Below are 13,793 nucleotides of genomic sequence, written 5' to 3'. Positions count from 1 at the left end.
TCTTGTTTATTTATTTTACTTTTGCGGGGTGTGTTTTCCAGATTTTCGGGTTGAATATGACATTATTTCATGCCAAGGGTAGCACTGTGACCATCCTCCTTGCCCCAAATACATCCCAATTTACCCGGTTCAACTCACCAGGTAGTCCTACTCTCTCTCTCTATATATATATATATAAAGAGTGTTCCCTAATCCCTTTGTTCGGTCACGACACACTTTAAATTGCAATAATGCCTCGGCACGGCACGCGGCTGTTCTGTTAAGCACTTGAAACGTCACAACACGTCAGAGAAGAACTCCGCCTGGCAGCCGCAATAAAAACCCAAATCCTTCCAACACACAATGACACTACGGAACCGGAGATGATGATTGAGTACAGCCCGGCAATCATCATCTTGCACGCAATCAAGAGCCGATTTCCATGACTTATTTATTTTTAAGCGTAACTTGACACGGCACACGGGTGCACGGTGGAGAAACAGCGGCGACGAGAAAGGTGCCATTTCACTCTTTTTTCCCCCCCCCATGTCATTTGAATACGTCTACCTGCGATTTGCTGTGACAATCAAGCAATAATTGCCTTTTCCGTGGACGGATCGATGTTAAAATTCCAAGGTACTTCACGATAGAACACGTTTTTTTTTTTAACTGTAAATTTAAAAATATGATCAAAATATTATCAATCCTGGTGGCAGTAGCAGTAGTAATAGTAATAATTGAATACAAATAAAATAATAATAATAATAATAATAATAATGATAATGATAATAATAATAATGATGATAATGATGATAATAATAATGATGATGATGATGATGATAATGATAATAATAATAATAATAATAATAATAATAATAATAATAATAATAATAATGATTCACGGAGCGTATTGTGCTGCATTCTTGCAGCACTCGGAAAACGACCGTTCGGATAACTCTAATCGGGAACATTAGGACTCCCGCAGACGATTTGTATTTGTTCAGCAAATTCCACAAGCAGCTGCACGGGAGCTAAACCTGCGGGGTAGTTTCTATGAACGTTGTATGTATTGTCAAATTAAAAGCAGCGATCTGCCGCGAACTTCCGACCAACATAAGGGTCCCCCCCGTAGGAGGTCAGATCTTTCCGAGCCCGCGTTTCGCGGAAACGCGGAAGCGAGTGCGGTTGTACGCGTTTGATCGCGTGACGTCACGCGGGGAGGGCGGGGCGCTCCGCTGTAGTCCACTTCCGGGTGTGGTTTGCTCGATCAGCTCTATCGGTGTCACCGGACCAGAGGGAACATGTCGCACCAGACCGGCATTCAGGGTAAACGGCTCCTCGTCGATATTACCACGACTAATGTTATTATGAGTCGTAGTAGCGTTGTTAACTCGTCGCCTTTCGTTGAATCGTCGACCTCCGCGGTCTTGAAATTATCCGCCAACTTTTACGGGGAGTTGAGCGGCTAGCTCAATGCTAATGCTGGTTGACGCTAACGTGAGATGTGCGAGCAGCTTAATTCTGCTGCGGCGCTCCCCGCTCACTTGGTTGTTCATTCCCACGGGGGGGGTTATCAACTCGTGCTTCTGGGCTTTAAACGGGTTTAGAACCCCCCCACACACCCACCCCCCTCCTCCTCCTCCTGGCCGTCGTTTTACCGAGCCGTGGGATGAGAGGGCAACGCCTTCATTCATACACACTCCTGGCCTAGCGAGACTGTTAACCCCCCCCTCCTGTTATGCTCTGTGTGTGCGAACCCGGGTCTCCCTGCTGCTGGGGACACTGGGTTGGTATCGAGGGTGGATCCCAGTTCAGTTTAGTCCCGTCCGCGTATCCCCGGATCAACCAACATTCATATGGTCAGTAGTTTGGGGTTGGATTAGTGGCGTTGAATGCACTTGATTGACAGTCACAGTCAGCCACCACGGACGACTGAGCTGAAAAGCTATTGTTGTGGTTTTGTTGTAGTAACCTTGAGAAACGTTTTATTCCCTTTAATTCTATTCACCAACAGTTAAGTGCCATATTCATTGTCAATTCCAGCGGGTAATGATGTCAAGGGCATCTTTGCTGACGCCAGGAGTGGAGACCGGTATCGGGTCTTAAAGATTGTGATTGAGGATGGTAAGTCCCACAGCTGAATACCATTATAACAACTTAAACATAACAACAGATTTGTTTGTAAAGGGATGGGAGATGATAAATTATCCTTTGTTGCCTTTCATATGTATTGAGTTCAAATGGGGTTTTGAATGTATACGATGACCTTGATTTATCAATATATTGTAAAAACTAAATAAATGACTAAACAAATAAGTGAAGACCGTATTGCGCAACTATAAGTACTGTAAAGTTTCATAAGAGTGTCAAGTATAACACCTGGGTGAAATCTTTTGTTTTTGTCACCTCTCCTCTCCAGAGCAGTTGGCACCTGGCTGCACCCGGCATGCATCGATGCAGTGGGACCAGGAGTACGATTCTCTGGTGCTGCCGCTCCTGGAGGACGACCTGCCCTGCTACATCCTCTATCGGCTGGACTCCATGAACAACCAGGGCTACGAGTGGATCTTCCTCGCCTGGTCCCCGGACCAGTCTCCTGTAAGAACCTTGAAGGCCACACTGGGGTGGTTAAGTGGAAGTTGCAACAACCAAAACTCTCACCCAGTTTTGGTCTTCTTCACACTAGCAGATTTCTAGGCTGGAGTAATGCTGGTCTAGCCGTTGTTGTCTCTTGGTGATTTAATTTTGCTGTTTCTTTTATGTGTAAACCTAATGTTGATTTTAGTAGGCACTATTTCATACAATATTACTTGGTCCTAGGCTATTTGTTTACTTTCAAGGGTGCTGTTACACTGCTATTCAAAATGACACGACAAGGGGAGCATAGCCAATGTGGTGCCTAAAGGAGGATCCCTTAAAAGATTCACGTTCCGTGTGTGCATTTTGCCTCAGTTTACCATTCTGCTGCATGGTGGAAGGTGGACCACAAAGTCCCATTCTAAAAGGCATGTCAGCATTCCAGTCGACAGGCAGAGTATCTTCAGGTTCAGGCTTGTTGGGAAGCTGCAGAGATTTGAAAACATTTCCGCTGTCTGAGCATATGCATATCAGCAGGCAAATTCAACATTAACCCCTCAAACTTTATTTTTTCACCATCTTCCTGACAACAGATACGGCATAAAATGTTATATGCTGGCACTAGAGCGACACTGAAAAAGGAGTTTGGGGGAGGGCACATCAAGGACGAGCTTTTTGGCACTACAACGGTAGGTTGAATTTAAATGACAGCTTCTATATTCTATTCGAGCTACTGTAACAAAGGCTTGTGTCTAACCTTTAAGATGACAGGGTTGATTTAAGTCTACATTGTGAGGAGCCATTATTTGCACTGTGGTAATTGTATTTGTTCCGCCCCAGGACGAAGTCTGTCTCAGTGGCTACAAGAAATATCTGACCTCCCAGGCCGCCCCCCTGCCACTGACCGCTGCAGAGGAGGAACTGCGACGGATCAAACTAAATGCGGTAACTACACACACACACAATTATGTTCGCCATCATTGTTTTCAACTAAAGGCACACCTAAAACCAGCAATACCTATTCAGAGATGAACTCAAGAGGTGTGGTGTGTTTTTATTGCCGGAGTCTTTGAGAGTGAAATGTTACTCTGTTCTTCGAGTATGTAGGTCAGGGTTGAACTTTTTCTGTTTTTAAAAGCCATGAAGGCAAGTGGTGCTGAGGGTTGAGGTATTATATAGGAGGAAAATGCCCAGTATCTGCAGTGTTTCCTCCTAATGACATCTAGTCTGTATACAGTGTAAAAACAGTAAAGAAACAGTGCTGTGCAACCTCAGAGGCTGCACAAGGTCAGCAGCAGTACCAGCGTGCATATGCCTGTTCTGCACTAACAACACACAGAGATGCTGATGCATTAGAACAGGGAGATGCTGGTGGAATGGAACTGTAAGACTTCATGAAGCTCACACCCAGAAGCCTGAAAATGTGTTGTATTGTAAATGTAAAGCCCATTGCACTCTGAACAAATGGAATGTCTCAAGAAAGGTGTAGGGGTTTTTGTATGTTGGAATTGGCTTAATTCCTATATTTGCATGTTTAGAGAATAACAGTACCTATAAAAAGCTGATGCTGAATGGGTGCATTTGCTCAGACTCTGCAGCTTGTATGCCACAGGCAGGCATAGGGCGCTGTGTTTCCTGGTGCCTCATTGCATTAGAAAGACCGGGAACAGCGCAATGTGATACCCATCCGTTCAGCCTGCACAAACTGTTTACTCTGCTCATGTGAGGTGGAAAATGCGGAAAGCGTCAGACATTTTAATCTTCAGTCTCCATCCATTTCAACCTTCAACCTTTGTTTGGGCATTCTGATAAACAAATCAAACGGCAATCCTGTTGTTGTTAAACGACTCTGCTAATGGCACAGGAGTATTTTGGCTTCATTACCATATAAGGAAGATGTTTGAGCGCCACCCTTCTATTCTAATATTGAGCCAGTCAAACTCAGCCGGAAAAACAGGAAGTGTGTGATGCATTCCTCCTGCCTGACCAGATGCTATTGGAAGATAATATCTCATTAATCTGTTAAAACATGAAGGACTTTAAATGTTCATCAATGCTGTACCTTAGAAACTGATGCCTTTCATTACATTTACAAAGAAGGAAAAAAACATAATATTGGTATGCAAGGTACTACGTTAGAGCCTGCATTACGCAGTGACTGGTGTGTATGTCTCATCAAAGCCATCCATCACATCCCCTTGAGCCTGGGAAGAACAGCCCAACACCACTTAATGACTCCAGACCTGCCATCGTGGAATGTTTTCAAGGTCTGGTGCTTGAGTACAGTGGCTCCTCTTCAGTTTGCTTACCGATGGAATATCGGGGTTGTTGACGCCATCCGGATACTGCTCAACCTTGTTCAGACAAGACAAATGTCAGTGTCCAATGTGAGATTATTTATTTTATTTTATAGATTTTTCTGGTGCATTCAACACAACCCATTAAATGGCCGGTGTATGTGGAGCTTACAACGCAGGTTGTTCTTTAAACTATGTCATTTCTTACCCAATGACCCATCTTGTTCCATATGGGTCAATTCAGGGCCATACTGGTTCTCAACAGGATTCAGTGTCCTAGACAGTGTTATTTACACTCCAATGACTGCAAACTTTATTAAGTATCGGTATTTAGACAACGCTGTATTGCTGGCAGCTCCAACGTTGAGGAAACATTAGAATCCTCTAAGCTAGTTTTGCAATGGAGAACTGCTTTCAAGTTACTTTCACTTTTCTAGATCTGAGTGCAGAAAAACGTTAAAGAAATGCTCATAGAATTCAGACAAGAAGCTGTGTACAAGTACACAGTACACATACTTGGGTACCATCTTGGACAACAATATTATGACCTTCAGAGCCAACTGTCAGGAAATGTTGGTTTGTCCTTAAACTTAGGAGACTGATTGTGAAGCAGTTGGTCCTCAATGCATTTTATTTCTGTTTACCACCTCAGTATGGCTGAAGATGGTTTGGGGCATTAAAACATCAAAGTAACATCAAGGAACTTTTTGTGAAGCACACACTCAAGAAAGGAGAGTGCTGGATCTTCCAACACATCCCTTAAATTTGCCCCTAAATTATCCCTTTGAGGCTCTGCCCTCAGGGTGAAGGCTGAGGACTTAAAAACCTTTTAAAATGACCTAAAGAGTTTTGTGCCAACATGTGTGAGGTTGCTAAATGACAAAGAGCAGCTACAAGCTAAGCACACTGACTGCTCCACTTGAAGTTCCCTTTAGAAATATGAAGTTACTCTACATTTCATAGAAACAAGGTTCTGTAAATGGATGCCATCCATCGATAAAGTCCTTCCAGCACTCTTAATATCTGTAGGTGATTTTGTGAAGGGGCCCTGCTATTCTCAAAATAACAGCACATGTATCATCTGGCTGCCATATTTGAACTGTTTGTTTGAGGCATAAAGTGTACTCGTGGATTTTGTGGTTGTTTTATTCACGTACTTGTTTTGCACAGTGATTTTTCATATGAAACCACCCCTGCAAAAAGCAGAATTTAAGACGACAATGTAAAAGAACATTTAGAGTGGAGTACTCATTTCTTTCTTGATCTGTGTTATTTAGGTACAGACGGACATCAGCATCGACACCAAGCAGCAGACACTGCAGGGCGTGGCCTTCCCCATGCACGGAGACGCGGTCGAGGCACTCGAGCTTTTCAGGGACAAGAAAGTCAACTACGTACAACTAGTGAGTGTTTGGGTTTAAGCTTTTTCATAAGATCGCTAAAAGCACATTTTTACATTGTCTAACCTTGATGAATCTGTCGGCGAGACAAGTCAAGCTGCTGTGTTTATCTTCTAAAACGCCTTTAAGAGAGAAAGGGATCTTTGGTGTGGGCTCACACAATGACTTGTTCATCTCGATCAAGGGGCCATTATCACTTGCCTCCATTGAAATTCAAAGGGATTTTGACACAAAAGAGCATGTGTCACACAGTTCTGAGGTTTCCTCATCCCAATACCTAATTAAACATTCCCAATTGTCTGGTGATCAAAGACCTATTCAGTAGTTTACACAAAGAGTTGGATAACAATGGTCAGGTGGGGCCACCAACTTGTACTCATGCAACAATATTTACACACCAAAGCTTTCCAGCATAACCAGTCTCGGTTACAGTTTGAGGGCAGATACTAGACAACATTCTGGATCCCATCTGGGAATTTATCTTGGTTCGTTTGCAGCTCAAAGCAACAACTTTTTCATCTATAGATTGAGTTGCTGAGAAATGTTGTTATTGAAGTACAGGCATCTTATCAAGGGATTTGTCCAGATAATCTTCGGCAAGGCAAACTGACCAATGGTGGACTTCACAGCGGGAAACAATGAACGCCTGTTAGCACTTGAGGTGAAGGTAGCCTAGCCTGACATTGCCAGACCAATTCGCAAATGCATATTAATCTGAGACCTATCAGTTAATTTTTGATTTCCAAGAGGTGTCATCAACAGGCATAGACCAAAATGCCTCTGAAAGTAACTGCAAACCTTGAACGGGAGGTGGGCAAATTAAACATGAGCTCTCAAATCAGTCTGGTACCAAGGCTAGGTGGATTCCACATTAATAAAAACTGGGTCTTACCTCCAACATCGTGGATACAGCCTTCAATCCATTTTCTGTAGCTTGTCATCTCGATCCGCTTGGGAATCTTTTTATCGTCTTCTGCCCACTTTTCAATTTCAAAAGTTACTGAGGGGACTGTGTCATGAAACCTGAGGCAGGCAGAATGCCGATACACGGTCAGAGTTTCCACGTGTCCTGGGAGAGTTCAATATCCAGGAAAAATGGGAGAGATTTCGGTCAAATATTATCCGTGTTTATTGAGCTTAAAAAAAAAAGGAAGATAGGCAGACTATATAAAAAATGAAATCATGAAGACATGTAGATTGATAATTTTTTTTATTGAATATTCCAAATAAAATAAGTCTCGTCAGTTAACGCCATTTTCAAAATGAATTACGAATATTACTACTAGAAGTCAAATAATTTCAGTTTGTGAACAATAAGTAACTAGTGCAGCTGCTTTAATTAACATTTCACTCAGATACAATTTCTAAAATCACAAACAACAAATGACAAGTAAGTCAAAATAAATAAAGTTTGTGGTGTTCGTCTTCGTCCGGGTGTGTCGTCAGCATATTTTACCGGATAACGGAAACACTGACGTTGTTGCGTATTATTAATTTATTAGCCCACTTATTAAAGGCTTTTTAATTTTTTCAAACCTACTTGAGTGCCTGCACCTGGATTTGTTATGCCACCTTTACTCTTCATGGTTATGTTTCCTCGATCGTTCTAAATTTCAAAAGTTAGTTGGGGGATGGATGCCAGGTTTTTGGTTCAATCTGTCACGATGGCTTTAGTTTTCTAGTCGTTTACTGTCTATTCCGGGGGGTTGAATAGACAGTTTCCCACCCCAAAAGTTCACGGAAGACCAAAATGGCTGCTCTTTGGTCATGGTGCATGAGGATATTTAGGTCATTTAACATGTCCAACAGGCTGCTCTGCATTCTTTATAACTGAGTGGCACTGAGCTGGGAGTGCCAGCCGATCCACTGGTCCTGTGGTAGGATGGAGCCAGCAGAGCCTAGAGGTGGAGGCTGCAGGGTCTGAAATTTGGGGTTAAATTACTTCCCAATGGGGCCCCTCCATAATGTGCTGACTAAGATGGACTGAAAAATGCTCCCGGCATTCTTTAACATTGATCACCATCCAGTTTTGCCCCGCCGCCGATGGAAGAAAAAGTCTTAATGTAAAGCCTTATTTTTCACTCATTGCCAGTGCCAAGCACTGGGTTTGAATACCAATGATCGAAAAATTTGTTTTAGATTACAAAATACCAGTTTTCTTTGAAGACAGCCCAAACTTCAGCCATCTGCAAATGGTTGGCGGTTGTTTGCTGTCCGAATTGTAGCCCCCAATCCACTTTCTCTTCCCCCTGCAGTCTGGACCTGAACTGTTTTTAAGAACACCAATATTTATCACATTCCCTCCATCTCCTACAACCAGACTTGCCCACATCCATTATCTGAACAGCTACTACAGTGTTTCCCCTATGATGGAGTTGTAGCAGCGGAGGTGAAGCATGCGTGTGTGCATACTATGCGCGGTGGCCCTCGCACCCTGCCAGATGGAACACTATTTTCTTTTGCTCGGTTTTTATTATTTTTAATCTTTGACGTTTTTTGCAGTAAAATGATCTGAAACGCATACACCACAGTACGCCCCGTGCGTACTGTGGTGTATGTGTTTCATGGTTGAGGTCTCGTTGGAACCGGGACGTTCAAGACGTCCTATAGTTCGAGTTTGATTAATGTCGATGTTTATTTAGAGCAGAAATTAGTGAAACTGTTCCAATTTGACCAGAAGTAGAAGAACGTTGCCGGGACTGAATGAGTTTGAGGAACGGGGCGCTTTGTGACATCATCCTCCTAAATGATATAAGTCCAAGCTCCGTCTCTTCGGTCATTCGCATCCTGCGCCCTGCAGACTGCATCGCGTTTGCTCCGCAGCTCTTCTATGACTAGTTGCGGCTCTTTAATGTGTTACTTAAAATTTAAATTAAAAAAATTGTAAGAGCATTTAAATACATTTTGTCTGCAGTATTCAAAACTGAATTTCCCATTAGACACATCAACCTTTGACGGCTTTGAGAAAGAGCGCATCTACAGAGATGTGCTTACTGGAAGTGATCAATGATCGGTTAACTGAGTGATCAATACCTGATCACCTGGTTTCCACTGGCAATTTAATTAATTATTTGTATTTAACAAGCACCAAAACAGCCCCCATGCAGCCCCATGCAGTTACTCAATAGAAAAAATAACTTTTATATCAATCCACGTTTTTTTTAATGAAACCATTTAACTTAAGTGCAATATTCCAGAGAACACGGCATCTACTGCTGCAGTGGAAAAACCCTACAGCCGCAGCAGACTTGGCAGTAGAATCGGTTTGTCACTTTCTCTACGTTACTTCCTGTTTTGCTCTCTTCCGTAACTCATGTGAATACAGTGCAACCTATTGTAGCGTTCTGTCTGCAGTGTGCGAGGAAATCCGTGTGACAGTGGGAAAACAATCTTAGTAAGAAGCTGGTAATAAAAACATGTAATATGGTTATAATTGTGTACTTCATGCTTTTAATTCCTTAAGATATTAGGAGCAGTCTTATTTTGAATTTCATAATGGTTTAGTGGAGGAAAGGGACGTTTCAGAAATTTGGCTCTTTTTTTTTGTAAATGTGCCTCCTGAGCTGGGAAAGGTTGAGTTCCACAAGCGTAGACTGACAACCCGAGCCGATGCTGCGTTTAATGGAAACCCAGAAAACTGTAACTCATGCTGCGTTTCACAAAACACAAAACTCCGGAAACTGTAATCGGTCACAGGAGTTTTCGCACCGCAGGTAATTCTGAGAACGTTTAGAGGAGCCGTCCCTTCCCCTTGTGTCGGCGCTGCATGATCCAGAAACGATCGTAATTGTTTAAACACCATTCTCGAGGCAGATCAGTGACCTAAGAAGGCGGTGATTGGTGAAACACATGAGCCAATGAAGCACCAGTAACAGACCCTTACAAACATGTTTAAAGCGTTAACAATAACGGACAAAAATAAGATGCTTCGTTTAAGTAAAAACATGTATTTATTTATACACAATTTATTTCAAAAACATTAAATCAATGTTAAAACAGCGTCCCTCTGCCTGACCTCGGGAGGGGACATGGCGGACTCGGAGTGACCCTTGATCACGACAGGTTTTCCTCAGTGCGACGGAACCTCAAAAACATGTAATATGTACCTAACATGACTAAACTGGACCCTGTATATTGCTGCCTGCAGTTATAATTATTATTATAAACCGCTATCTGATATTACTTCTGTGTCCTTGGAAGCTTTTGGCAGTTAATAAGCGTTACAGCCACCAGGTGTCCCAGACTACGGACCCGCAAGCGCTGCTCGTGCTATAATGTTTTTACACTTGCACAACGCTTAACAACTGCTCACACTACTTCCCCACAGCCTGCTGTTTCGGGTCTGGGTTGGGAGTTTCATGTTATAACAGGCTTTCTGTTGCCCGTCTACTTGCCGGTACCGTGCCACCAGTGCTCCGCACGCAGTGATACTCCAGTGAAGTTGCAGGACTGTTTTCCCTTCGGTGAATGATAATCCTGAATCTGATCAGTATCGCTTGCTTCAGTGTTGACATTACCCAGTGCTTGTTGTTGGAATCACTGTTCTGACATTATCATCAGGTAAGCATGAAGTTTATTGTTCATATGCTTTACTCACAGGTGTGTGAATTGACCTGGATATGAAGCGTCGATTGCGCAAAATAATATAACATTAGTTTCTAAAGACATAAGACTGAGCGCGCTCCTCCCGTAAAAAATAAAACATTTCAGCAGCAGCACACCACCGCTGCTAAGTGCATTTAGTAGAAACACTCTCCCAATATCTAACTATTAACCGTTTGCGTGTATAAATACAATAAAATTAATGGAGGCGTAGCTAATGTTTAATTTGCATTTACGTATATTATACATATTACACTTTCTTTATCCTCGCTTCAATATTGCAAATTACCGTGGGGCCTTAATAAAATGCAATCCAATCTCTTAATCCATGGAGGGAAATTGGATGAACGCCAGCGGCCCAAATCAAATAAAGTTAGGAGAGATGGCCTTCATATATATGGTAATAGTAGCTACAGTTAATTAAACATAGCACGGTAATTCAATTATCCTAGAATGTATCCCAAAAAAATGCAATTGGATAAAAGATAATAAAAAGGGGGCTTAATAATGCCCTTCTGTGTCAACAGGAAATAGACTTTGAGAAGGAGCTGATCAAGCTGTCTAACACGGACCCAACGGATCTGAGAGACCTTCCCAAGAGGATCCCCAAAGACGCTGCGCGGTACCACTTCTTCCTCTACAAACACTCCCACGAGGGCGACTACCTGGAGTCCACCGGTGAATAAAGGAGACACTTGGACCTGCCGACACGCTCAGAGGACCACTCGTCTGCTCCGTCCGACCAGCTGTTAATCCTCTTTTTATTCTCTCTCTCCGTCACAGTCTTCATTTACTCCATGCCGGGCTACAAGTGCAGCATCAAGGAGAGGATGCTCTACTCCAGCTGCAAGAACCCTCTGGTGGACATGGCCGAAAACAACCTCCAGATCGAGATCGAGAAAAAGGTAGAGGACCCCTCGCTCTTTTCATTCACTGCAACGGACCAGACTGGTCTCACTATCCCGTTACTGTCCATGTACAATGGAGGTCACATATTATAAAGATAAAAGTAAAACATTTTCCCTGATTTGGTTTCTTCTATAGATATCGCAGGAGGTGAACATTTTCGCCATATTCATTAAAATGTTTAAGAATTTGCTTGGAAAATGGGAGTCAACATTGGCTAAAACTGGGGAAAGTCTTACATTTTCAAACATACAATCAATTGGGGGCCACGATCCCCAATGGTCCGTGGGGGTACTGCAAGTGGCCCGTTAAAATCATTGGCTGAACATGAAGCTTTAATAAATAAATAAACTAAGCTCTTGGCATTTCAACGAATCTTTAAAAAAAAATATATAAATGTACTTTTCTTTAAGACATTGCATCACCATTGTGATAAACCAATAGATAGGAACTGCAATTTTTTACTCCTTCAATCGTTAAAATAAACAAACCCTGAGAATGTGCCTCTCAGATGTGGGCCGCAAATTTTCAAGTGGCCTGTGAGTCCGAAAAGTTTGGCCACCGCTGGGTCTAAAATGTCAATTTCAAGCGGCGTTGACTCAATAATACCTGCAGACGCCGACTTGAAGCTGCCCGACGCTACCGGTCTCTGTGACCCTGTGATTATTTCAAAAGGCAGAATAAATCGAACAAAACGATTTTCTCCCGCAGCTGGAGATCGACAACGGCGACGAGCTGACGGGCGACTTCCTGTACGACGAGGTGCATCCCAAGCAGCACGTGCACAAGCAGGCGTTCGCCAAACCCAGGGGCCCGGCGGGCAAGAGGGGCGGCAACCGGATCACCAGGCCCCCCGCCAAGGGAGAGGAAGACTAAAAGATCGGAGACCTCAGCCTTCTCCCCCCAAAACCTCCCACCGACCACCTCCCCTCCCCCCATATGCGCTCCATAGTGGAACATTCCAAGAGAAGGGCGGAAACATGTTAGGGTGAAACAAACAAAAACAAAAAAAAAAACAACATAAAAAAACCTCAAACATCATGGAGTCCAACCAGAGCCTGAACTATGCACCAACCTGAGCAATGACACACTTCTCTTCTCCACCTCCGTTTGTAGCCTGCCGAGCGGAGGCTCGTACCACTTTATGTATGTCACCGCAATCACTAAGCATTTTAGGGAACGGTGAAAGAAGCTAAGAACGAGCTCGTAGAGGTTTCTATGGCGCTGTTTTCCCTCTCGCATACAAAAACTGAACAACTTCTGGTGTGACCATGTGTGAATTTGTGCCAATGTGATAAAAAGAAAAAAGATCCCCTCATGAGGTCACACGTTTGAATTTTTAATCTAGCATTCCTTCAAGGGTCAGCATCCAATTTATGTCTTATGTACTTGTTGCGACGCTCCAAATCAGAAAAATATTTTTTTTCTCCCCACTTTGACGGTGCATAATTTTTTTTTTTAATTGAGAATTAGATTTTTTTTTTTCCCCTTTTTTTTTTTTTTTTTTATATATATAACTGTGGTTTACGTAAAAAGATATATGAAAAAACACATCTGCTAAGAAACATATTTTTCTATGCAAGTGCTGTAAATGTACATACTGTAGCGGTGTGATGCTCCGTGTCTGTGATCGTGGTGTCAGTGAGGGTCGTACACGGAAAGAACAGGTGCTTCCAGAAAAATACCACAATACTTCTTCTCAGACCAGCGAGAGGAAGCTGCTCCCACCACGACGGGAGACGAAAGGGAATTTTTTTTTTTAAAGTACCTGGTTCAATACGTATGGCGCAACTACTTGTCTACTGATAACTATTAGGCAAACTACTTTGCTCACCTCATGTTAGAAAGGGAAATGAATCCCTTAATCTTCTGACAGAATCATTATAATAGAGGAAAAAAAGTACAACTCATGTTTGGTCTTAATTGTTTTCTTACCATGATCTTTTTAAAGAAGAAAAAATAAAAACATTTAATTCACACGTCGGCCTCTTGTAATTGACTCCGTGAAGATTTGATGTGGCTTAAAAATATC

At 42.7% G+C, this 13,793-nt stretch overlaps 1 protein-coding gene across 1 annotated transcript; it reads left to right on the top strand.

The window, feature by feature from the left end:
• The first annotated feature begins 1,242 nt into the window (after positions 1 to 1,242).
• On the top strand, positions 1,243 to 13,740 carry twf1a (twinfilin actin-binding protein 1a). Its single transcript, XM_080002111.1, has 9 exons — positions 1,243 to 1,305; positions 2,023 to 2,103; positions 2,399 to 2,577; positions 3,150 to 3,245; positions 3,397 to 3,501; positions 6,131 to 6,256; positions 11,383 to 11,533; positions 11,639 to 11,760; positions 12,473 to 13,740. Exons 1-9 carry the CDS (start codon positions 1,281 to 1,283, stop codon positions 12,635 to 12,637), a joined length of 1,050 nt encoding a protein of 349 aa, XP_079858237.1. The 5' UTR covers positions 1,243 to 1,280; the 3' UTR covers positions 12,638 to 13,740.
• The last annotated feature ends 53 nt before the right edge of the window (positions 13,741 to 13,793 follow it).

The sequence above is a fragment of the Zeus faber genome, assembly GCF_960531495.2.
Source record: "Zeus faber genome assembly, chromosome: 6".
NCBI lineage: Eukaryota > Metazoa > Chordata > Actinopteri > Zeiformes > Zeidae > Zeus > Zeus faber.
This window is presented reverse-complemented; position numbering and strand designations above follow the sequence as displayed.

What these genes read in the sequence shown, in the direction of transcription:
- twf1a (XM_080002111.1), top strand. Translation starts at nt 1,281, where the DNA reads ATGTCGCACCAGACCGGCATTCAGG. An exon ending in AAAGATTGTGATTGAGGATG is followed by an intron (nt 2,104 to 2,398) that starts GTAAGTCCCACA and finishes TCTCCTCTCCAG; the next exon opens with AGCAGTTGGCACCTGGCTGC. An exon ending in AAGTCAACTACGTACAACTA is followed by an intron (nt 6,257 to 11,382) that starts GTGAGTGTTTGG and finishes CTGTGTCAACAG; the next exon opens with GAAATAGACTTTGAGAAGGA.